Source organism: Bombina bombina, unplaced genomic scaffold (genome assembly GCF_027579735.1).
Source record: "Bombina bombina isolate aBomBom1 unplaced genomic scaffold, aBomBom1.pri scaffold_466, whole genome shotgun sequence".
Taxonomy (NCBI): Eukaryota; Metazoa; Chordata; class Amphibia; order Anura; family Bombinatoridae; genus Bombina; species Bombina bombina.
This window is the reverse complement of record NW_026511052.1, coordinates 396,404-419,461: the sequence shown is the minus strand read 5'-3', so window position 1 is coordinate 419,461 and position 23,058 is coordinate 396,404. Positions and strand designations below refer to the sequence as shown.

Sequence of the window (23,058 nt, the reverse complement as noted above, 5' to 3'; positions counted from 1 at the left end):
CTTGCTTCGCAAGACTCACCACTAGCTTTTGTTAACACTACTGTTTAGGGATGCATACAATCTATGTTGATCTTTTCTTACCCCAGTTCCTCTCCAGCCATCATCCATTCACCTTGCACACTCTTATCATATTATCCCACAAGCCCAGCTGTCCTGTAAATCACCTTCATGCAATGTGATCTACAACAGTTGGCAACTCTATATATTCATCTAGTCTATTATTGCATTTAGAAATGTTACCATTTTAATTTGCACTTTGTTTATAGCACTGTGGAAACTGTTTGTGCTCTTCAAATAAATGATAATAATATATACTTTAGAATGAACTTAAAACCTTTTTCTATTTCCAGATGTCTCAAGTGCTATCTTCTTTGTGCCTGGATTCCTCCTTTTGATCCCTGGAGGTGAAACATTTGTCCCTCTTCTCTTTCGAAATCCCTACCATGTAAATAATCATAGACTTATTATTTTATGCAACACTCTCACTTATATCTTTTCTCTTTTGACATTTTTTTGCAGTATACCATGTCATATTTATATATTGTGCTGTGAAAGGAATGCATGGATTCCAGTTCTTCTACCTCCCGTATTTTGATAAATGATGTATAGAACTTATTTGCATCTCCAACCTGGGGACCTGAAACACTGAATGCCAAAACACTATGGAAACCACTAGAATGCAGATGGAACGTAACTACAGGAAAGCATTAATTTTGTTCCGGGTATTAAGCTATGTAGCACCTAGCTACACCTGGACACTGTACTGTACAAAAGTGAAGTCAGAGCTCCGTCGTTTAATGTGCACCTTTCGAATGATATGTAATTGTGACCTGGTTGATGTAAAAATCATTTTATTTTTTAATAAATAGACACTTTTTTATGTGACTGCCAATTTTATTGTATCTTTTGAATAAGGAAAAAAGACAACTATTATGAAATGCACATACATCATTGATCAACGTATAAACACAAAAATCACATCCAGGTTGGGTGCATAACCCTGGTCCTGATCTATTTAGGACATCATTGCATTTTGGGATATGTTCACACCAATGGAGCTTATCTTGATGACAACATCATGACAAATTCTGAAAGAAAGTTACAAGGAGAATATTAGCAAGTTAATGAACTGAGGGAACCATGCAAGTGTGTTCTCAATTAGTATATAAAATGAATCAATTTTACTGTAAATGTTTTATCCAATCATACACAAACTCAAGATCTTCCATTACTAAGGAAATTGTAATCTATGTGCAAACTGTAATGTCCTTAGATGTTCAATTTGACAAGTGTCTTGCTGTAGGTATAGTCAACCTGAGCATCTGAAAATAGTGTTTTGAAACAGGAACTTTTTTTTGACCTTTAACCTTTTAACGCCGTTATGCCGTTCCATTCCGTCATAATTACACTGGGCTTTAGAGCCGTTATGACGGAATAGAACGGCATAACGGTTTTCAGCTCCTGTGCCCCCTCCGATATTTTGTTTGTTGTGGATCCGGTTGGGGGATGTGCCTAGCACCTCTGGCACTCCCCCAGGATCCAATCAGCATGGAGGGGGTGTATCGATTGTCCCCTGTAACACTGTAGCAGCCAATGAGTGGAATCATTGGCTGTTACAAGTGTATCCGCTTCCTCTCTGCTCTCAGTGCGATCTGAGAGAGAGAGGAAGACGGTTTAGTGTTTGTAGTGCTAGAGAGGGGAAAATATATATATATAAAAAAATAAATACCATATATATATATATATATATATATATATATATATATATATATATATATATATATATATTTTTTTATTTTTTTTTTGCTGCTGATCACAGAGCTGCTACTGTGATCAGCCTAATATAACTTGGTTATCCAGTTAGGGCTTTGATCAGTGTTGATCAAAAGCTTTGGGGGTTTATTTGTGGGGGTTACAAATATATATATATATTGTTTTTGCTGCTGATCACTGAGCTGCTACTGTGATCAGCCTAATATTACAGTGATCAGCCTGTCAGGGCTTTGATCAGTGCCCAAAAGTTTATTTGTGGGGATCTTTAGTTATTATTAACCCCTTCCCTGCTGTTCCCAATCACTACCCTTCCCAGTTCCTTTTTTTTTTTAGTTTATAATATATATATATATATATATATATATATATATATATATATATATATATATATAAAGAAAAACTCATATTTTTTTTTTTTTTTTAAAAATCTGAGGGAATAGGGTGGGTGGGAATAGGTGGGTGGTAATTAGGGTGGTTTAGTGGGATTTTGGGGAAGGTGAAGTGGGAATTGGTGGTGGTGAAGTGGGAATTTGTACTGAAAAAAATCCCTTATGGCACGCTATTCAGCAGAAGAGGCTTATGCCATTCTTGCTGCAGATTCAGGGAGTGAAACCCTCTCTGCTCTGTCTGACAGCGCAACCCTTACGGCATCAGATATAGAGCCCCTGAGTGATACATCTGATGCTGGTGCTCCCTGCCCACCACCTAAAAGGAGGCGTCGCACAAATGACCAAAATTGGATACCCCCAAATTTCACTGCCCCAGAAATGCCAGAATTTACTGAGACTCCTGGCATCACAAGTGATGTTCCAGTATGTGAGCCAATAAACTATATGTCCCTGATTCTGACAGATACCATGTTTGAGCATATAGTTGCTCAAACAAATTTATATGCCAGCCAGTATCTGTCCAAAAATCCCCAATCTCTGTATGTCAGAAAAAATAGCTGGCACCCCACTGACATACCAGAGATTAAAAAGTTTTGGGCCCTGACATTAATAATGGGGATTGAGAAGAAACCCAGCATTCATTCATACTGGAGCCAGAACCCCATCCTGGCTACCCCTCTTTTTCCAGGGGTTATGAAGAGGGACAGATATGAACAATTGCTGCGGTTTCTCCATTTTAATGATAATACCAAGTGCCCCCCAAAAAATGACCCCCTGCATGACAGGTTATATAAACTAAGGCCCCTGATAAGCCACCTGTCCCAAAAATTTAAAGACGTTTACATACCTGAGCAGGACATTTGCATTGATGAGTCCCTCATGAAATTTAAGGGGAGATTGCTTTTCAAGCAATATATACCATCCAAGAGGTCCCGCTATGGGGTAAAATTTTATAAGCTCTGTGAATGCAGTACTGGGTATACCTGGGCATTTCGCATCTACCAGGGAAAGGATAGCCACTTGGATCCACCTGGCTGCCCAGATTCCGTTGGCACAAGTGGGAAAATTGTGTGGGATCTCCTACTACCCCTGCTAAATAAAGGGTACCATTTGTGGCTCGATAATTTTTACACCAGCACAGAGCTATTAAAATTTTTATCTTATTTTGAAACCGTGGCCTGTGGCACAACAAGAAAAAATCGCAAAGGTTTCCCCCAGAAGCTGACATATGGAAAAAAAAGTAGGGGCACAACGTCAGCTTTACGCCACAATGAGCTACTGGCCCTTCGGTACACTGATAAAAAAGATGTGTACATGCTCTCCACAATGCACGATGAAGCTACAGTGCCAGTGTCTGTGAAGGGAAGATCTGCACAGATCCTAAAGCCAAAGTGCATTGTGGAGTACAACAAAAACATGGGGAGGGTAGATTTAGCTGACCGGTGCCTGCAGCCATATCTAATTCAAAGAAAAACTAGAACTTGGTACAAAAAAGTAGCCTTTTATATTATGCAGATCGCAGTATATAATGCATATGTGCTGTACAAAAAAACAGGCACAGGGAAAACTTATACTTTTTTGGAATTTGTGTTAAATGTAACATCTGATATTTTGTTTAACCAGACCCCTAATCCTCCCACTGTTCAAACTGAAAATGTCGAGCGACTCTGTGGCAGGCATTTTCCCACTAGGACCCCCCCCCCCCCACTGCCTGCAAATTAACACCCCAGAAAAGATGCAGAGTCTGCTATAAAAAAGGAGGGAGGAGGGATTCTAGTTACCATTGCCCTGACTGCCCCTCTCAACCTGGCCTCTGTATCACTGATTGCTTTCGAATATATCACACAGAGTTAAACTTTTAATTTGAAAGCAATCTGTATGTGTTCCTATTTTATTTTATTATTCTGTATTCCTAACTTCATAAATCCCCTGACCTTGTCCTGTCCCTTTATATGTTAAGCCCATCCACTCTAAGGCCATTATAAGTTATACAAAACAACTAAAATACTCCTTTTAGAATATACAGAGTTATCCACTTTTGCAAATGGTATGTCACGAGGGGGGTAATTTTCATTCCTGGGCTGCCATACTGTCTCAAAGGCAACATAGGTCCAGAAAATCAATGTGCCAAATTTCTATGCAGACCCTATATTGGGCCCTGTAACTTCATAAAACCTGTGCATAGGGGGTATTGTTGCACTCATGGGAGATCACTGAACACAGATATGGGTGTATTATAGCAGTAAAAAATATAATGATGTTGATCTAAATAGAAAAAAGGCAAAGTCTGTGTGAAAAAAGCAAATAAAAAAATATGACCACTAAATTTGACCAGGTTTTGTGACTAAGTGGCTACAAAAAAAAGATTAAACATAGTCCTTTTTCAATACCCTTGGTTGTCTACTTTTGCAAATGGTATGCCATGGTGGGGTAATTTTCATTCCTGCGCTGCCATACTGTCTCAAAGGCAACAAAGGTCCATAAAATCAATGTGCCCAATTTCAATGCAAATTGGCAGACCCTATATTGGGCGTTGTAACTTCCTGAAACCACATAAAACCTGTACATAGGGGGTATTGTTGTACTCATTGGACATCGCTGAACACAAAGATGGGTGTATTATAGCAGTAAAATATACAAGGATGATATAAACAGCAAAAAGGCAGTGTTTTTGTAATAAACTAAAACTGAAATATGAACATTACCTTTGGCCAGATGTTGTGACTAAGTGGCTACAAACAAAGACTAAACATAGTCCTTTTTCAATACCCTGGGTTGTCTACTTTTATAAATGGTATGCCATGATGGGGTAATTTTCATTCCTGGGCTGCTATAATATCTCAAAGAGGACAAAGGCCCATAAAATGAATGTGCCAATTTTCCATGTAAATGGGCAGATCCCATATTTGGCCCTGTAACATCTGTAAACCCCATAAAACCTGTACAAGGGGGGTACTGTTTTACTCGTAGGACCTTGACAAACACTAATATGTGTTTTATAGCAGCAAAACATAAAAGGTTGATGACAGAGACAGCCAAAGTGCAGTGTTTGTGCAAAAAAAACGCATGCAAAAAAATGACCATTACATTTGGCCAGGTGTTGTGACTAAGGGGCTTCACAAAAAGATGTGACATGGGCCTTTTGGAATACCCTAGGGTGTCTTCTTTTGAAAATGGTATGCCATGATGGGGTCATTTTCATTCCTGTGCTGCTATAATGTCTCAAAGAGGACATAGGCACAGAAAATTAAGGTGCCAAATTTCCATGCATAAAAACTGAAATGGGCAGACCCCATATTTGGCCCTGTAGCTTCTGTAAACCCCATAAAACCTGTACATGGGGGTACTGTTTTACTCGTAGGACCTTGACAAACACTAATATGTGTGTTTTATAGCAGCAAAACATAAAAGGTTGATGACAGAGACAGCCAAAGTGCAGTATTTGTGCAAAAAACGCATGCAACAAAAAGGATCATTACATTTGGCCAGGTGTTGTGACTAAGGGGCTTCACAAAAAGATGTGACATGGGCCTTTTGGAATACCCTAGGGTGTCTTCTTTTAAAAATGGTATGCCATGATGGGGTAATTTTCATTCCTGGGCTGCTATAATGTCTCAAAGAGGACATAGGCCCAGAAGGTGAATGTGCCAAATTTTCATGTAAATGGGCAGACCCCATATTTGGCCCTGTAACTTCTGTAAACCCCATAAAACCTTTACATGGGGGGTACTGTTGTACTTGTAGGACATTGAAAAACACTTATGTGTGTTTTATAGCAGTAAAACATAAAAGCTTGATGACAGAAACAGCCAAAATGCAGTGTTTGGGCAAAAAACGCATTAAAAATAAATGAGCACTACATTTGGCCAGATGTTATGCCTAAGGGGCTTCACAAAAAGATGTGACATGGCCCTTTTGGAATACCCTGGGGTGTCTTCTTTTGAAAATGGTATGCCATGATGGGGTAATTTTCATTCCTGGGCTGCTATAATGTCTCAAAGAGGACATAGGCACAGAAAATTAAGGTGCCAAATTTCCATGCATAAAGACTGAAATGGGCAGACCCCATATTTGGCCCAGTAACTCCTGTAAACCCTGTGAAACCTGTACATGGGGGGTACTGTTGTACTCGTAGGACATTGACAAACACAAATATGTGTGTTTTATAGCAGTAAAACATAAAAGCTTGATGACAGAAACAGCCAAAGTGCAGTGTTTGTGTAAAAAACGCATGCAACAAAAATGACCACTACATTTGGCCAGGTGTTGTGACTAAGGGGCTTCACAAAAAGACGTGACATGGCCCTTTTGGAATACCCTAGGGTGTCTACTTTTGTAAATGGTATGCCATGATGGGGTTATTTTCATTCCTGGGCTGCTATAATGTATGAAAGGCAACTTAAGCCCAGAAAATGAATGTGCCAGATTTCTATGTAAATGGGTAGGCCGTATGTTGGGCCTTGTAAATTCCAGAAAACTCAAAAAACCTGTACATGGGGGGTATCGTTATACTCATGGGACATCGCTTAACACAAGTATGGGTGTTTTATTGCAGTAACATATATCAGGATGATGATATTCACAATAAAATCCTTTGGAAAGCTTCACATTTCTTAATTTCTCACACTTACTTTGATTTTTTTAATATAAAATTATAGTTGAGAAATAAATCTTTTATGCCAAAAGAAAGCCCTATCTGTCCTCTAAAAAACAATATATAATTAGTGTGGGTGCACTTAATGTGAAAGGGGTAAATTATGGTTGAAAAGACATATAGCTGAAATTCAAGGTTTCTCCAACATTGGTGTGTCCGGTCCACGGCGTCATCCATTACTTGTGGGATATTCTCCTCCCCTACAGGGAAAGGCAAGGAGAGCACACAGCAGTGACGTGCATTCATTGGAGGCAGGTGAGGCAGTGCCTCCCCTGGCCAATGTGGGAATTACAGCCTTTTTTATAAAAAAAATAAAAAAAAGAAATCTTTTTTTTTTTTCCATTTTTTTTTCCATCTGAAAAGGTGACACCCCTCCACCAAATTCATTATTTTATTGCAATTTATTGTTTTAAAAAGAAAACTACGTAATATTAAGTAATACATTCATATTGCACAAGAAGGTAGAGGCCAGCTATCCTTCCATTGCGCAATGTGAATGTAATACTTATCTTATGTTATGGGCTGCTTTAGAGACTGCCACCCAGTGGGGAATAATAGCTAATGCAGCAGTCTCTATTGCAGCCCATAACTGCTCACACCGGAGGCTAGCCTCGGGAGCCCTGCCTGCCCGCCCCTCAGCCAATCAGACATCACTATGTCTGAGTCTCTAGGCTGAGTTGCCGGGCGGGAAATAGTTGCGCAGCCGCAATGCGCAGGTCAGGTGTTTATGCATGTCCGTTGTCTTCAGAGCAGCAGAGAGGATCATTGAAGACAAGTGCTGCAGTCAGTCAGTGAGTGCTCTCAGTCAGAGTCAGTGGCTGTGTGAGACGTGCACTGTGTGACACTGTGAGTTGTCTGGACTGTCAGCCTCAGTCAGGTCAGGAGTCAGGACTCTCAGCAGGAGACTAGGAGAGGAGTGGTCAGCCGGCGTAGTAGCCAGAGGTAGGTGATGGACGGCGGGTGGGTCATGAATAATCAACAGTCACAGACAGTGAGTTCTTGAGTGCTACTAAGCTGGTGTTGTGCAGCGTTTTCTTATCCGGTGCAGCAGCAAGCAGAGCAGCTCCCTACCATCATAAATAGAAAGCTGTGTCCAAATACTCCATTCAGACTGTGCATCTTGCTGGCCAGCTTTCTATTCATGATGGTAGGGAGCTGCTCTGCTTGCTGCTGCACCGGATAAGAAAACGCTGCTTGGGGGGCCAGCAAGTGGTTCTTAGTAGTGGGACTCAGTCACTCGGTCTGCATAGGTGACAACTACTGTAAAACCTGCAGAGGAAAGTATTAGTATGGAGCAGTTAGTTAGCGGTAAGAAAATCCTGGCCAGATGAAAAATAGAGCCTTTTTAATGAGCCCAGTTTGCGTGAGTCATCCTGAGCTGTGATAAAACTTTAGGCACTATGGCTGGGGAGAAGTGCAGGGATTACAGCTGCTACACTTCTCCCGGTAGAGCCTTTGACAGCTGGACTGTGTGGAGCTTGTTTGCTTTTAATGCTAACTTCCTGCCAGAACGTAGCTGTGAAGACAGCAGCAGGGGGTTGGGCTTTCAGCACGGAGAAGACAGAGGAGGTATGTTAATTACTTAAAAAAATGCTCTGTTGTGTTTTTTTCTTTCTTTCTGCTGTTTTATGGCCTTTTTCCACTGCAGATAATGAGAATGTGTGTTTTAAAAGACCGGGGAAAGGGGAGCATACTTAGGACTTAGTACTAAGTTTAATTGCACCAGGAAGCTAAAAGGTCAGCTAAATGTGCTCCTTTCTTAAAAAATAAATAAATAGAATAAATAGTACTTTGGTCTTTGCTCTATTAAACAAGTTGAACTGTGATGGTGCCACTGGGGTAATGACCAGTGTGTGGGGAGAGTTTGTGTCTTTGTGTGTGTAAGTGTCTTTATGTCTGTGTGTGTGTGTAAGTGTCTTTATGTCTGTGTGTGTGTGTGTAAGTGTCTTTATGTCTGTGTGTGTGTGTGTAAGTGTCTTTATGTCTGTGTGTGTGTGTGTAAGTGTCTTTATGTCTGTGTGTAAGTGTCTATGTCTTTATGTCTGTGTGTAAGTGTCTATGTCTTTATGTGTGTGTAAGTGTCTTTATGTCTGTGTGTGTAAGTGTCTTTATGTCTGTGTGTGTGTAAGTGTCTTTATGTCTGTGTGTAAGTGTCTGTCTTTATGTGTGTTTGTAAGTGTATTTATGTCTGTGTGTGTGTAAGTGTATTTATGTCTGTGTGTGTGTGTAAGTGTATTTATGTCTGTGTGTGTGTAAGTGTCTTTATGTCTGTGTGTGTGTGTGTAAGTGTCTTTATGTCTGTGTGTGTGTGTAAGTGTCTTTATGTCTGTGTGTGTGTGTGTAAGTGTCTTTATGTCTGTGTGTGTGTGTGTAAGTGTCTTTATGTCTGTGTGTGTGTGTGTAAGTGTCTTTATGTCTGTGTGTGTGTGTAAGTGTCTTTATGTCTGTGTGTAAGTGTCTTTATGTGTGTGTGTAAGTGTCTTTATGTCTGTGTGTGTAAGTGTCTTTATGTCTGTGTGTGTGTAAGTGTCTTTATGTCTGTGTGTGTAAGTGTCTTTATGTCTGTGTGTAAGTGTCTATGTCTTTATGTGTGTTTGTAAGTGTATTTATGTATGTGTGTAAGTGTATTTATGTCTGTGTGTAAGTGTATTTATGTCTAAGTGTCTTTATGTCTGTGTGTGTGTGTGTGTGTCTTTATGTCTGTGTGTGTGTGTAAGTGTCTTTATGTCTGTGTGTTATGAAATATACCAAAGAAAACCAGTTCAGCAAGACAAGAGCACAGCACATGACATATCTTGTGAATTATGTAGTATAACAATTATTTACAATATAGGCTGTACTATTAGAGGGCATTAAAGTCATTTTTTTTCCTGTTATGAATCTTAGAGGGGTTATTTTAAAATGTAATACATGTTTTGTATTTTCTTTCTGTAAGACATGTTTCTATACTGAGGAAATATAAATATATGTGTGTATGGTTGTCTGTCTGTATCAACCTATATTTATGCAAAACAATATTTTAATAAAATTAATTTTTATATGCATGATAGAAATTTTAAATTTAAAGTTTAAAGTAAATTCAAATATTTTCTTTTATGATTGAGACAGAGCATGGAATTTTAAACAACTTTCCACTTTACTTCTATTATTTAATTTGCTTTACTCTATTGTAGTCCTTTGTTGAACAGCATACCTAGATAGGTTCAGGAGCAGAAATGCATTACTGAAGCTAGCGGCTGATTGGTGGTTGAAGATATATATCTCTTGACATTGGTTTACCACATGTCATCAGCGAGATCTCAATGGTGCATTGCTGCTCCTTCAACAAATGATACCAAAAGAATGTAGCAAATTTAATAAAAGAAGTCAATTTTAAAATTACTTAAACTTGTATGCTCTATCAGAATCACAAAAGAAAAACTGAGTTTCATGTCCCTTTAAATTTCCAGATAGCATAAGTAGGCATAGTCATGTCAAATAATAACAAGATATGAACAGTCATGTACCATATATATATATATATATATATATATATATATATATATATATATATATATATATATATATATATATATATATATATATATATATATATATATACTAGAGTTGAACCTGAAGCTCAACTTGCTCAAGCTACAAATAAAATGTGTTTTTGCACTCCACCAATTACCTGTGTCTCATCATGATACTAAGACAAAAATGCTCATCCAGAGACAGAGTATATATTGTTAGTATTAAATCTATATTCACGATGCCCATCCCATGATTCTTCTATGAGATCAGACATGGATCTACTTTTTTGTGTGACTGTTGCAATGTAATTTCAAGGCAGCATGTGTGAGAAATATCAGGGAATATAAATTGGATTAGGCAGTAGGCACCATACTTTGGTGCCTATTTATATTCCCTGATATTTCTCACATGTTTGAAATTACATTGCAACAGTCACACAAAAAAAGTAGATCCATGATAATGAAGGAATCTATAAGTATAATTTGCAGCATTAAAGTAAAAAGTATGTTTTAAACATATTTTAATGGGCCTGGATTTCTAGATCTCCTAATCAGAGCAAGCATTTTGTTATCTGGCAAGAGTTTCTGTTTACAATCCTTTAGACTAAAAGCATCATGTTTACTAAGTTGACCAGTTTTCCAAGACACCATTTAAAGGGACATGAAACCCATATGTTTTCTTTCATGATTTAGAAAGAGCATGTAATTTTAAATAACTTTCCAATTTACATCTAATAGCTGGCTTTCTTCATTCTTTTGATATCCTTTGTTGAAAATCATATCTAAATATGCTCAGTAGCTACTGAGCATATTTAGATATGATTTTCAACAAAGGATATCAAAAGAATGAAGAAAACCAGATATCCTTTGTTGAAAATCATATCTAAATATGCTCAGTAGCTACTGATTGGTGGCTGCATATAGATACCTCATGCGATTGGCTCGCCCATGTGCATTGCTATTTCTTCAACAAAGGATATCTAAAGAATGAAGGCGTATCCGATTCCTAGCCACTGCCTCACCAGCCTCTGAAGTCAGCGCACATCACTGGCACACAGCAGAGCTGTCCATATAGCTCCCCCTCTAGCTCCGCCCCCCAGTCATTCTCCTTGCCGCTCTGAACAAGTAGCATCTCCTCGGGGATGGTGAGGAGTTTGTGGTGTTAGTTGTAGTTTTTTATATCTTCTATCAAGAGTTTGTTATTTTAAAATAGTGCTGGCTTGTACTATTTACTCTACAACAGAAAAGTGATGAAGATTTCTGTTAAGAGGAATATGATTTTAGCACAAGTAACTAGAATCCATTGCTGTTACCACGCAGGACTGTTGAAACCAGAGAACTTCAGTTGGGGGTAACAGTTTGCAGACTCATCTGCTTCAGGTATGACTAGTCTCCTTCTAACAACACAGGCTAATGCTAGATGACAGTCATTTTTCCCCTCAGGGAAAATGGTAAGCCATTTTTCTTTCACCTCAGCAAAAAAGATAACAGGCTTTCCCCTTTTTGATTTTTATGCTGGTAGACACTGTTAGGGGCAAAATCGATTGGTTTTTATTACAATATCATGGCATTTGAACTGTTTTATAAGCTCATATACACTTGGGAACGTTTTTGATTGATCTGGCATGTTTTAGACACCTAAATCTAGTCAGGAAGGCCCCTTCACTCTAGTGTGCTGAGGGAGGAAGCCTCATTTTGGTGCTTCAGCTGTGCAGTTGATTTCAAGGCAGTGCATGCAGTTTTCATGTGAGAGGGTCCTGTGACTCAGAAAGTGACTCCAGAAGGCTTATTTCTGTGGATGATTGACCCCTAAGGAAGGTAAAATGCTGCAGCAATACTGTAGCAGGGATTGTAGTGTATAAAAACGGTTATATCCAACAATTAGCTCTGGTTTGCTTGTTTTAAGAGCTAGAGTCTCCATATTTGCTGTGCAATACTTTCTAAGCATTAAGACACTGGGGTCCAAATTTCATAAAAATCGGATATTGCCTTCATAGTTTTTTAAACATTCAGAAATAAAGTGTGTAATTTTATTATTTAAAGAGACAGTAACGTTTTTGTTTAAAATCGTTTTTATTGCATTGTTTGCCTGCCTAAATCTGTTTAACATGTCTATGCCATCAGATAACCTATGTTCTGTGTGTGTAGAGACAAATGTGTTCCCCCTTTGAGTGTTTGTGATAATTGTGCCATAGCGTCCAAACAAAATAAGGACAGCTCTGTTACATTTCATAATGTTGCCCAAGATAATTTATCTAATGAAGGTAGTGAGGATAATTCTACATCCTCTCCTTCTGTGTCTACACCAGCTTTGCCCGCGCAGGCGACACCTAGCGCGCCAGTGCTTATTTCTATGCAACAATTAACAGCAGTAGTGGATAATTCTATAGCAAATCTTTTATCCAAACTGCCAGCATTTCAGAGAAAGCGTGATTGTTCAGTTTTAAATACAGATAAAAAAAGGATGAACAATCAGACGCTGACGATGCCTTATCTATTTTACCCTCACATCAATCGGAATTGGCTGTGAGGGAAGGGCTGTCTGAGGGTGAAATTTCAGACTCAGGAAAAATTTCTCAACAGGCAGAACCTGATATAGTAGCATTTAAATTTAAGCTAGAACATCTCCGCGCTTTGCTTAAGGAGGTATTAGCTACTCTGGATGACTGTGATTCTGTAGTAGTACCAGAGAAGTTGTGCAAATTGGACAAATTTTTAGAGGTCCCAGTGCACAAAGACGCTTTTCCAATACCCAAGAGGGTAGCGAGCATAGTGGATAAGGAGTGGGAGAAGCCAGGTGTACCCTTTGCCCCACCTCTTATATTTAAGAAAATGTTTCCCATAGTAGACCCTAGAAGGGACGCATGGCAGACGGTCCCGAAGGTTGAGGGAGCTGTTTCAACACTAGCGAAGCGCACAACTATTCCTATAGAGGACAGCTGCGCTTTCAAAGATCCTATGGATAAAAATTGGAAGGATTGCTTAAAAAGATTTTTGTTCAACAAGGGTTCATCCTTCAACCAGCTACGTGTGTTATTACTGTCACTTCAGCGGCGTCCTTTTGGTTCGAGGAACTAGAAAGGTCGCTCCAGAAAGAGACTTCCTATGAAGAAGTCATGGACAGAATTCACGCATTAAAGTTAGCTAATTCCTTTATATTTTAATGCCGCTTTTCAAATAACGAAATTGGCGGCGAAAAACTCAGGTTTTGCTATAGTAGCGCGGAGGGCGCTTTGGCTAAAATCCTGGTCGGCAGATGTGTCGTCCAAGACTAAGTTACTTAATATTCCTTTCAAGGGTAAGACCCTTTTTGGGCCGGAATTGAAGGAAATTATTTCAGACATCACTGGGGGTAAGGGCCATGTCCTCCCACAGGATAGGCCTTTTAAGGCTAAGAACAAGTCTAATTTTCGTTCCTTTCACAATTTCAGGAACGGACCGGCTAATAACTCCACTGCCGCTAGACAAGAAGGTAACGCGGCCCAGCCCAAACCCGCTTGGAAGCCCATGCAAGGCTGGAACAAGGGTAAACAGACCAAGAAACCTGCTGCTGCTACCAAGACAGCATGAAGGGGTAGCCCCCGATCCGGGACCGGATCTGGTAGGGGGCAGACTATCTCTCTTCGCTCAGGCTTGGGCAAGAGATGTTCCGGATCCCTAGGTACTAGAAATAGTCTCCAAGGGATACCTGCTAGAGTTCAAGGGACTTCCTCCAAAGGGAAGATTCCACCTGTCTCACTTATCTTCAGACCAGATAAAGAAACAGGCATTCTTACATTGTGTAAGAGACCTATCAAAGATGGGAGTGATAAACCCAGTCCCCTCCGGGGAACAAGGTCTAGGTTTTTACTCAAACCTGTTTGTGGTTCCCAAAAAAGAGGGAACTTTCAGGCCAATCCTGGATTTAAAGATATTAAACAATTTCCTCAGAGTTCCATCCTTCATGTGGCTCTTCCATTCGGTTTAGCCACCGCTCCCAGAATTTTCTCAAAGGTGCTAGGGTCCCTTCTAGCGGTCCTAAGGCCGAGGGGCATCGCTGTAGCACCTTATCTAGACGACATCCTAATCCAAGCGTCGTCTCTTTCCAAAGCGAGGGCCCACACAGACATTGTGTTGGCTTTTCTCAGATCTCACGGGTGGAAGGTGAACATAGAAAAGAGTTCACTGTCACCGTCCACAAGGGTTCCGTTTCTGGGAACAATAATAGATTCTATGGAAATGAAGATCTTCCTGACAGAAGTCAGAAAGTTAAAGCTTCTAAACGCTTGTCGAGTTCTTCATTCTATTCCTCAACCCTCCATAGCTCGGTGCATGGAAGTAATAGGACTAATGGTCGCAGCAATGGACGTGGTTCCTTTTGCTCGAATTCATCTAGACCATTACAGCTGTGCATGCTCAATCAGTGGAATGGGGACTATACAGATTTGTCTCCCCAAATTCAAGTAGACCAGGTAACCAGGGACTCACTTCTCTGGTGGTTGACCCAGGATCACCTGTCTCAGGGAATGAGTTTCCGCAGACCGGAGTGGGTCATTGTCACGACCGACACCAGCCTCTTGGGGTGGGGCGCGGTCTGGGACTCCCTGAAAGCTCAGGGCCTATGGTCTCGGGAAGAGTCGCTTCTCCCGATAAACATTTTGGAACTAAGAGCAATATTCAATGCGCTCCTGGCTTGACCTCAGCTAGCGAAAGCCAGGTTCATAAGATTTCAGTCGGACAACATAACGACTGTTGCGTACATCAATCATCAGGGGGGAACAAAGAGTTCCCTAGCGATGAAGGAAGTAACCAAGATCATCCAATGGGCAGAGAATCACTCCTGCCATCTATCTGCTATTCACATCCCAGGAGTAGACAACTGGGAGGCAGACTATTTGAGTCGTCAGACTTTTTATCCTGGGGAGTGGGAACTCCACCCGGAGGTCTTTGCTCAGTTAACCCAATTATGGGGCATTCCAGACATGGATCTAATGGCGTCCCGTCAGAACTTCAAGATTCCTTGTTACGGGTCCAGATCCAGGGATCCCAAGGCGATTCTAGTGGATGCATTAGTGGCGCCTTGGTCGTTCAACCTAGCGTATGTGTTTCCACCGTTTCCTCTCCTTCCCAGGCTCATAGCCAGGATCAAACAGGAAAAGGCCTCTGTGATTCTGATAGCTCCTGCGTGGCCACGCAGGACTTGGTATGCAGACCTGGTGAATATGTCATCGGCTCCACCATGGAAGCTACCTTTTGAGACAGGATCTTCTAGTACAAGGTCCATTCGAACATCCAAATCTAGTTTCTCTGCAGCTGACTGCTTGGAAATTGAACGCTTGATTTTATCCAAACGTGGGTTTTCGAATTCTGTGATAGATACTCTGGTCCAAGCCAGAAAACCTGTGACTAGAAAGATTTACCATAAAATATGGCGTAAATATATCTGTTGGTGTGAATCCAAGGGATTCTCCTGGAGTAAAATAAAAATTCCAAGGATTCTCTCCTTTCTCCAAGAAGGTTTGGATAAAGGGTTGTCCGCTAGTTCTCTAAAGGAACAGATTTCTGCTTTATCTGTCTTGTTACACAAACGACTGGCAGCTGTGCCAGATGTACAAGCTTTTGTTCAGGCTTTGGTTAGAATCAAGCCTGTTTACAGAACCATGACTCCTCCTTGGAGTCTAAATTTAGTTCTATCAGTTCTTCAAGGGGTTCCGTTTGAACCTTTACATTCCATAAATATTAAGTTATTATCTTGGAAAGTACTGTTTTTGGGTGCTATTTCTTCTGCTAGAAGAGTTTCTGAATTATCTGCTTTGCAGTGTAATCCACCCTATCTGGTTTTCCATTCAGATAAGGTTGTTTTGCGTACTAAGCCTGGTTTTCTTCCAAAAGTTGTTTCCAACAAGAATATTAACCAGGAAATAGTTGTTCCTTCTCTGTGTCCGAAACCAGTTTCAAAGAAGGAACGTTTATTACACAATTTAGATGTTGTTCGTGCTTTAAAGTTCTATTTAGAAGCAACAAAAGATTTTAGACAAACCTCATCTTTGTTTGTCGTTTACTCTGGTAAGAGGAGAGATCAAAAAGCTACTGCTACCTCTCTCTCTTTCTGGCTAAAAAGCATTATCCGATTGGCCTATGAGACTGCCGGACGACAGCCTCCTGACCGAATCACAGCTCACTCTACTAGGGCTGAGGCTTCCACATGGGCCTACAAGAACGAGGCTTCTGTTGATCAGATATGTAAGGCAGCGACTTGGTATTCTCTGCACACTTTTGCCAAATTCTACAAATTTGATACTTATGCTTCTTCGGAGGCTATTTTTGGGAGAAAGGTTTTGCAAGCCGTGGTGCCTTCCATTTAGGTAACCTGATTTGCTCCCTCCCTTCATCCGTGTCCTAAAGCTTTGGTATTGGTTCCCACAAGTAATGGATGACGCCGTGGACCGGACACACCAATGTTGGAGAAAACAGAATTCATGCTTACCTGATAAATTACTTTCTCCAACGGTGTGTCCGGTCCACGGCCCGCCCTGGTTTTCCTAATCAGGTTGAAATTTTTTTTGTCTTTATACACTACAGTCACCACGGCACCCTATATTTTCGCCTTTTTCTCCTAACCGTCGGTCGAATGACTGGGGGGCGGAGCTAGAGGGGGAGCTATATGGACAGCTCTGCTGTGTGCTCTCCTTGCCTTTCCCTGTAGGGGAGGAGAATATCCCACAAGTAATGGATGACGCCGTGGACCGGACACACCGTTGGAGAAAGTAATTTATCAGGTAAGCATAAATTCTGTTTTTGTTTACGTTCAGAACTTGAACAATTGCCTATGTCATGAAAGGGTTAAGCAATCATGAAATAAATGAACATCTTTGAAAAAATGTAGTAGCAACATCAGACATCCCAACCTGCAAAATCTCATTTCAGGGAGGTGGGTTCGTTCACCCGGTACTGCGCCGCCATCCCCCCCCCTCCTATTTTTTATATCGGACACCTTGAAACCCTAAATAAGATAGAGACTTATCATTAAAGTAGCTTCTCGCTAAAGTACCATTAAAAAAGTTGCTTTATTGCACAACCACATTCAACAAACCTATTTTCCAGTGAGGCTTATTGAATGCTTAAATATTTTGGAATACGAAGTTTAATTACGTGCAGTAAATAATGTAGTATTTGTGTTTTTATGTTATTAGAATAAGTGTGGGCTTTTTGGTTACTGATGCTTTGAGGGCTCTATAACGTCCCAGCAACTAAAGGCATTCCTTAAAGAAACACTTTTCCAGATTTAAGCCACATTGGATCTTGGTACTTGGAGTTTCAGGGAGATTGCATTCCATTTGCTGGCATCAGGGAGCCGCTATTACAATCAGGGAGACTCCCTGAACTTCAGGGAGAGTTGGGATGTCTGCAACATACACATGTAATGTGGAGAGCTTTCAAAACCATCAAGATTCAAAAATGAAGGAATATTTTTCTATTTCAAATGCATTTTTTTTTACCAATGCATGATGAAATCTTAAGCAACAAATGCATGATCTTCCAGGAAACCAATTTTTAAAATGTAAACTGGTTGTTTCACACTTTTGTAATAAAGTGAATAAATTCATAGGCCAAACACCAAATTTACGAGGTAATTTCCACTGCAGGACAATTTAATTTATCCCTCAGTCTACTGTTATTTAAACACATGCTGTACATTGGAACAGTTATGTTAACTGCAGTGTTGGTTTACTCATTGACCTTGCACAAATACAAGTTCTGACCTTTCTATCTGATATAATGACTGCTGTGTCTCGCTCTCTGTCACTGTTATTCACCTATGTAGGAAAGAGTCATGTATTAAAATCCAATGCATGTTTTGGGGGATAACGTAAAATGGTAAACACAGCACTGCAAGCAACACGCATGATCTTCAAAACAAAATTTATTTTGGGGGAGGGGGCAGAACAGGAAGTGTAGAAAGTTAATCCCATGAAAGGGACAGTCTAGTTCAAATTAAACTTTCATGATTCAGATAGGGCATGCAATTTTAAACAACTTTCCAATTTACTTTTATCAATTTTTATTTTGTGTTGAAAGCTAAACCTAGGTAGGCTCATATGCTAATTTCTAATCCCTCGAAGGCCGCCTCTAATCGCAGTGCATTTTGACAGTTTTCACAGCTAGACAGTGCTTGTTAATTTGTCCCATATAGATAACATTTTGCTCACTCCCGTGGAGTTATTTATGAATCAGCGCTAAATGGCTAAAATGCAAGTCTGTCAAAAGAACTGAAATAAGGGGGCAGTCTGCAGAGACTTAGATACAAGGTAATCACAGAGGTAAAAAGTATATTAATATAACCATGTTGGTTATGGAAAACTGGGGAATGGATAATAAAGGTATTATGTATCTTTTTAAACAATAAAAATTCTGGCGTAGACTGTCCCTTTTATGCAGCTTAGTAACTTTGTTTTACTACAAAAAGCTATATATTATATCATTTGATATATATATATATATATATATATATATATATATATATATATATATATATATATATATATATATATAAAAATATATATATGTATATATATATATGTATGTGTGTGTATATATATATATATATATATATATATATATGTATGTCTGTATATATATATATATATATATATATATATATATATATATATATATATATATATATATATATATATATATATATATATATATATATATATATATATATATATATATATATGGTATTTGTGCCAGTGTGTGAGTATTCCCCTGAGGGTGTTAACCCTTTCTGTGTCTCAAACTGTATTTCTGTGCTGCTACCTAATTTAATATACTTGTCTGTCCTTACTATTCTAAATGATTATGGAGCAAAATGGTCTTGGGAAATAATACTGATCCCTTTGAATGGCAATCTACTGACAATTTATGTAAGGAAGTGTTGATGTGTCCCCCTACTCAAATTTGTGCTGTCTGTGTCTTTTGCTAGACAGGGTCATGCAGTGTTGCATTTGCAACAGAGTACTCAGGGTTTTGTTATCCCCTGGACAGTTCTGCAGAGCTGCCTCCTAACTGATTGCATTCATTTCTTTCATGTAATTGGCAAGAGTCCATGAGCTAGTGACGTATGTGATATACAATCTTACCAGGAGGGGCAAAGTTTCAAAAACCTCAAAATGCCTATAAATACACCCCTTACCACACCCTCAATTCAGTTTTACAAAAATTTTCCTCCTATGGAGGTGGTGAAGTAAGTTTGTGCTTGATTTTCTAAATTTCTTCTGTGATAAGAGCTTCTAAGCATTCTAAAGCTCATTTCCTCTCAGAGTACAGTGTTTGTCAGAGGGATGTGAAGAGAGTATTGCCTATTTGATTTTATGGATTCCCTCGCGGGAATTCTTTTCAAGGGTTCTCTGTTATCGGTTGTAGGGATTCATCTCCTACCTCCCTTTTCAGATCGACGATATACTCTTATATACCATTACCTTGCTGATAGTTTTCAGTACTGGTTTGGCTATCTGCTATATGTGGATGGGTGTCTTTCGGTAAGTATGTATCATTTATTTAAGACACACTCAGCTATGTTTTGGCGCTTTATGTATAAAGTTTTAAATACATGTATTTTACTTATATTTTCCTTGTGTCAGGTCTCTGTGTATTTCCCTTTGCAGTCTGGCAGTTTCGTTATGGGAATTATGTTTAGGAAGTTTGTCTTACCTGGGGTATAGTCTTTTATTCAATTTGATTTGTTTTTTCTTTAAAACTTGCCAGCAAATTAGGCTCGCAAGGGCGCAAAATGCTGTTATTTATTGCGTCATTCTTGGCGCAATATTTTTTTGGCACGAATGTGCGTCTGTAGTGACACAAGTTCGTCATTTCCTGCGTCTTAGTTTATGCTAAGTTGTTTGGTGCGGAATTGTGTATGTTATGACGCGAGTTGTGTCATTTCCGGATGTTTGTCGGCGGCAAAAAATTTTCAACTTCCTTTTGCGTTGTGCGTCATACTTGGCGCCAAAAAATTTAGTTTCTTCTACAAGATACGACAAGTCCACGGATTTCATCCTTACTTGTGGAATATTAACCTCCTGCTAACAGGAAGTGGCAAAGAGCACCACAACAGAGCTGTATATATAGCTCCTCCCTTCCCTCCACCCCCAGTCATTTTCTTTGCCTGTGTTAGTAATAGGAAGAGGTAAAGTGAGGTGTTAGTTTTAGATTTTTCAATCAAGAAGTTTTTTATTTTAAATGGTACCGGTGAGTACTATTTTCCTCAGGGAGATATGGAAGAAGATTTCTGCCCTGAGGTTGATGATCTTAGCAGTTGTAACTAAGATCCATGTTGGTTCCCACAGAGCTTCTGAAGGTAGTGCAAGAGAAATCTTCAGTGTGGACAACGGTTTCATGCTACAAGCAGCATTGAGGTATGTTCAGTCTTTTATTTATGAGGAGACTTGGTATATCAGAACTGGCTGGCATTTTTTCCCTGCAAGGGAAGGGGTAACAAGTAGACCTGTACACAAAGGGTATTACTGAAAATCCTGTGTATTTCTTCAATTGACATGGTACTGGGCTGAAGGCAATATAAAAAGGGACACAGGGAGAGGCAGCTTATCGTTTTTTATTTGGTTAATTACAAATAATAAGTATGGCTGCAGTATTACTGTAATGTTTTCTAGGGGACCACATGGCTTTCTTTGCTAACCGCTTCCCATGCGGTGATACAGACTAATATGTACGACGTCCATAATAGGCGGGGACTATTTTCGCGCGCTCAAACACGCAGTTTACTCTGACAAGGCAGCAGGCATTAGCCCCGGTCGGGCCTAAACTTGTGTTCTGTTCACCGGATCGTTGTCAAGTCATTTTGCAGTACCCTGGGGGCAGGTAGGCGCCACAGCAGAGCTGTGGCGAGATGCATGAGTCATTTTTTCAAACAAAATATATTTTTTGCTATAAATGTCTTTTAGAGGTTAAATTCACCCTTTGCTCTTAGGGTGCAATAATTTTTGAGCCAAATGAATAAGTATATTTAATTGTATTGCGTTATTTAACGTTTTAGGCAGTTTAGGAAAAATTGTGCGCTTTTTTATTTCTTAAAGGCGCAGTACACATTTTTCGAAAAATTGTTGAAATCAATAAATAAAGTGTTTAACGACTATTGTGGTTATTGCTAGTCTGTTCAACATGTCTGACATTGAGGATACTAATTGCTCTATGTGTTTAGAAGCCATTGTGGAACCCCCTCTTACTTTGTGTACCTCTTGTAATGAAAGGGCCTTTACAATGTAAAAAGCATATTTTAGGTAAAGAAAGTGTGCCTAAGGATGATTCTCAGTATGAAGAGAATCAGGATATGCCATCCAATTCTCCCCAAGTGTCACAACCTTTAACGCCCACACAAGCGACGCCAAGTACCTCTAGTGCGTCTAATTCTTTTACTCTGCAGGAGATGGCTGCAGTTATGTCAACTACCCTTACAGAGGTATTATCTAAATTACCAGTGTTACAGGGTAAACGCCGTAGGTCAAGTATTAATGTGAATACTGAATCCTCTGATGCTTTATTGACTATTTCTGACGTACCCTCACAGGGTTCTGAGTTGGGGTCAGGGAATTGTTGTCTGAGGGAGAACTTTTAGACTCAGGAAATATGTTACCTCAGACAGATTCGGACGTCATGTCCTTTAAATTTAAGCTTGAACACCTCTGCTTGTTACTTCGGGAGGTTTTAGCGACTCTGGATGATTGTGACCCTATTGTGATACCACCAGAGAAATTGTGTAAGATGGACAAATATCTAGAGGTACCTACTTACACTGATGTTTTTCCGGTTCCTAAAAGACTTACGGAAATTATAAAAAAGGAATGGGATAGACCAGGTATACCGTTCTCTCCTCCTAATTTTAAGAAAATGTTTCCCATATCAGACACCATTCGGGACTCTTGGCAGTCGGTCCCTAAGGTGCAGGGAGCTATATCTACCCTGGCTAAGCGTACAACTATACCTATTGAGGACAGTTGTGCTTTCAAAGACCCTATGGATAAAACGTTAGAGGGTCTTCTAAAGAAATTATTTATTCATCAGGGTTTTCTTTTACAACCTACAGCTTGCATTGTTCCAGTTACTACTGCAGCAGCTTTTGGTTTGATGCTCTAGAAGAGTCTCTGAAGGTTGAGACCCCATTAGAGAACATTTTGGATAGAATTAAGGCTCTCAAGCTAGCTAATTTTTTTATTACAGATGCCGCTTTTCAAATTGCTAAATTAGCGGCGAAAAATGCAGGATTTGCCATTTTAGCGCGTAGAGCGTTATGGCTCAAATCGTGGTCTGCTGATGTGTCATCAAAATCTAAGCTTTTAGCTATTCCTTTCAAGGGTAAGACCCTATTCGGGCCTCAATTGAAGGAAATCATTTCTGACATTACTGGAGGTAAAGGCCACGCCCTACCTCAGGATAAGTCTGTTAAGATGAGGGGTAAACAAAATAGTTTTCGTTCCTTTCGAAATTTTAAAGGAGTACCCTCTGCTTCCTCTTCCTCCACAAAGCAGGAAGGAATTGTGCTCAATTCCAGTCCGTCTGGAGACCCACCCAGGCTTGGAATAAAGGTAAACAATCCAAGAAGCCCGCTGCTGCTACAAAGACAGCATAAAGGGGCGGCCCCCGATCCGGGACCAGATCTAGTAGGGGGCAGACTTTCTTTCTTTGCCCAGGCTTGGGCAAGAGATGTTCAGGACCCCTGGGCATTGGACATCGT

At 39.8% G+C, this 23,058-nt stretch overlaps 2 protein-coding genes across 2 annotated transcripts in view; one reads left to right on the top strand and one right to left on the bottom strand.

The window, feature by feature from the left end:
- Nucleotides 1–350: 350 nt before the first annotated feature.
- On the top strand, nt 351–892 carry LOC128643580 (transmembrane protein 134; the record flags this gene model as incomplete). The annotated part of the gene is given in 2 exon segments (XM_053696423.1): nt 351–404; nt 520–892. Coding segments are annotated over 2 exon segments (137 nt in total), but the record flags the coding sequence as incomplete, so codon positions are not given.
- The window catches only part of LOC128643582 (calcium-binding protein 2), a 157,220-nt gene continuing 135,041 nt past the window's right edge, over nt 880–23,058 (bottom strand). The window contains exon 6 of the mRNA XM_053696424.1: nt 880–1,088. Within this exon, the coding sequence (XP_053552399.1) occupies nt 1,060–1,088 (29 nt within the window). The 3' untranslated portion in view covers nt 880–1,059. The remainder of the gene's footprint in view (nt 1,089–23,058) is intronic.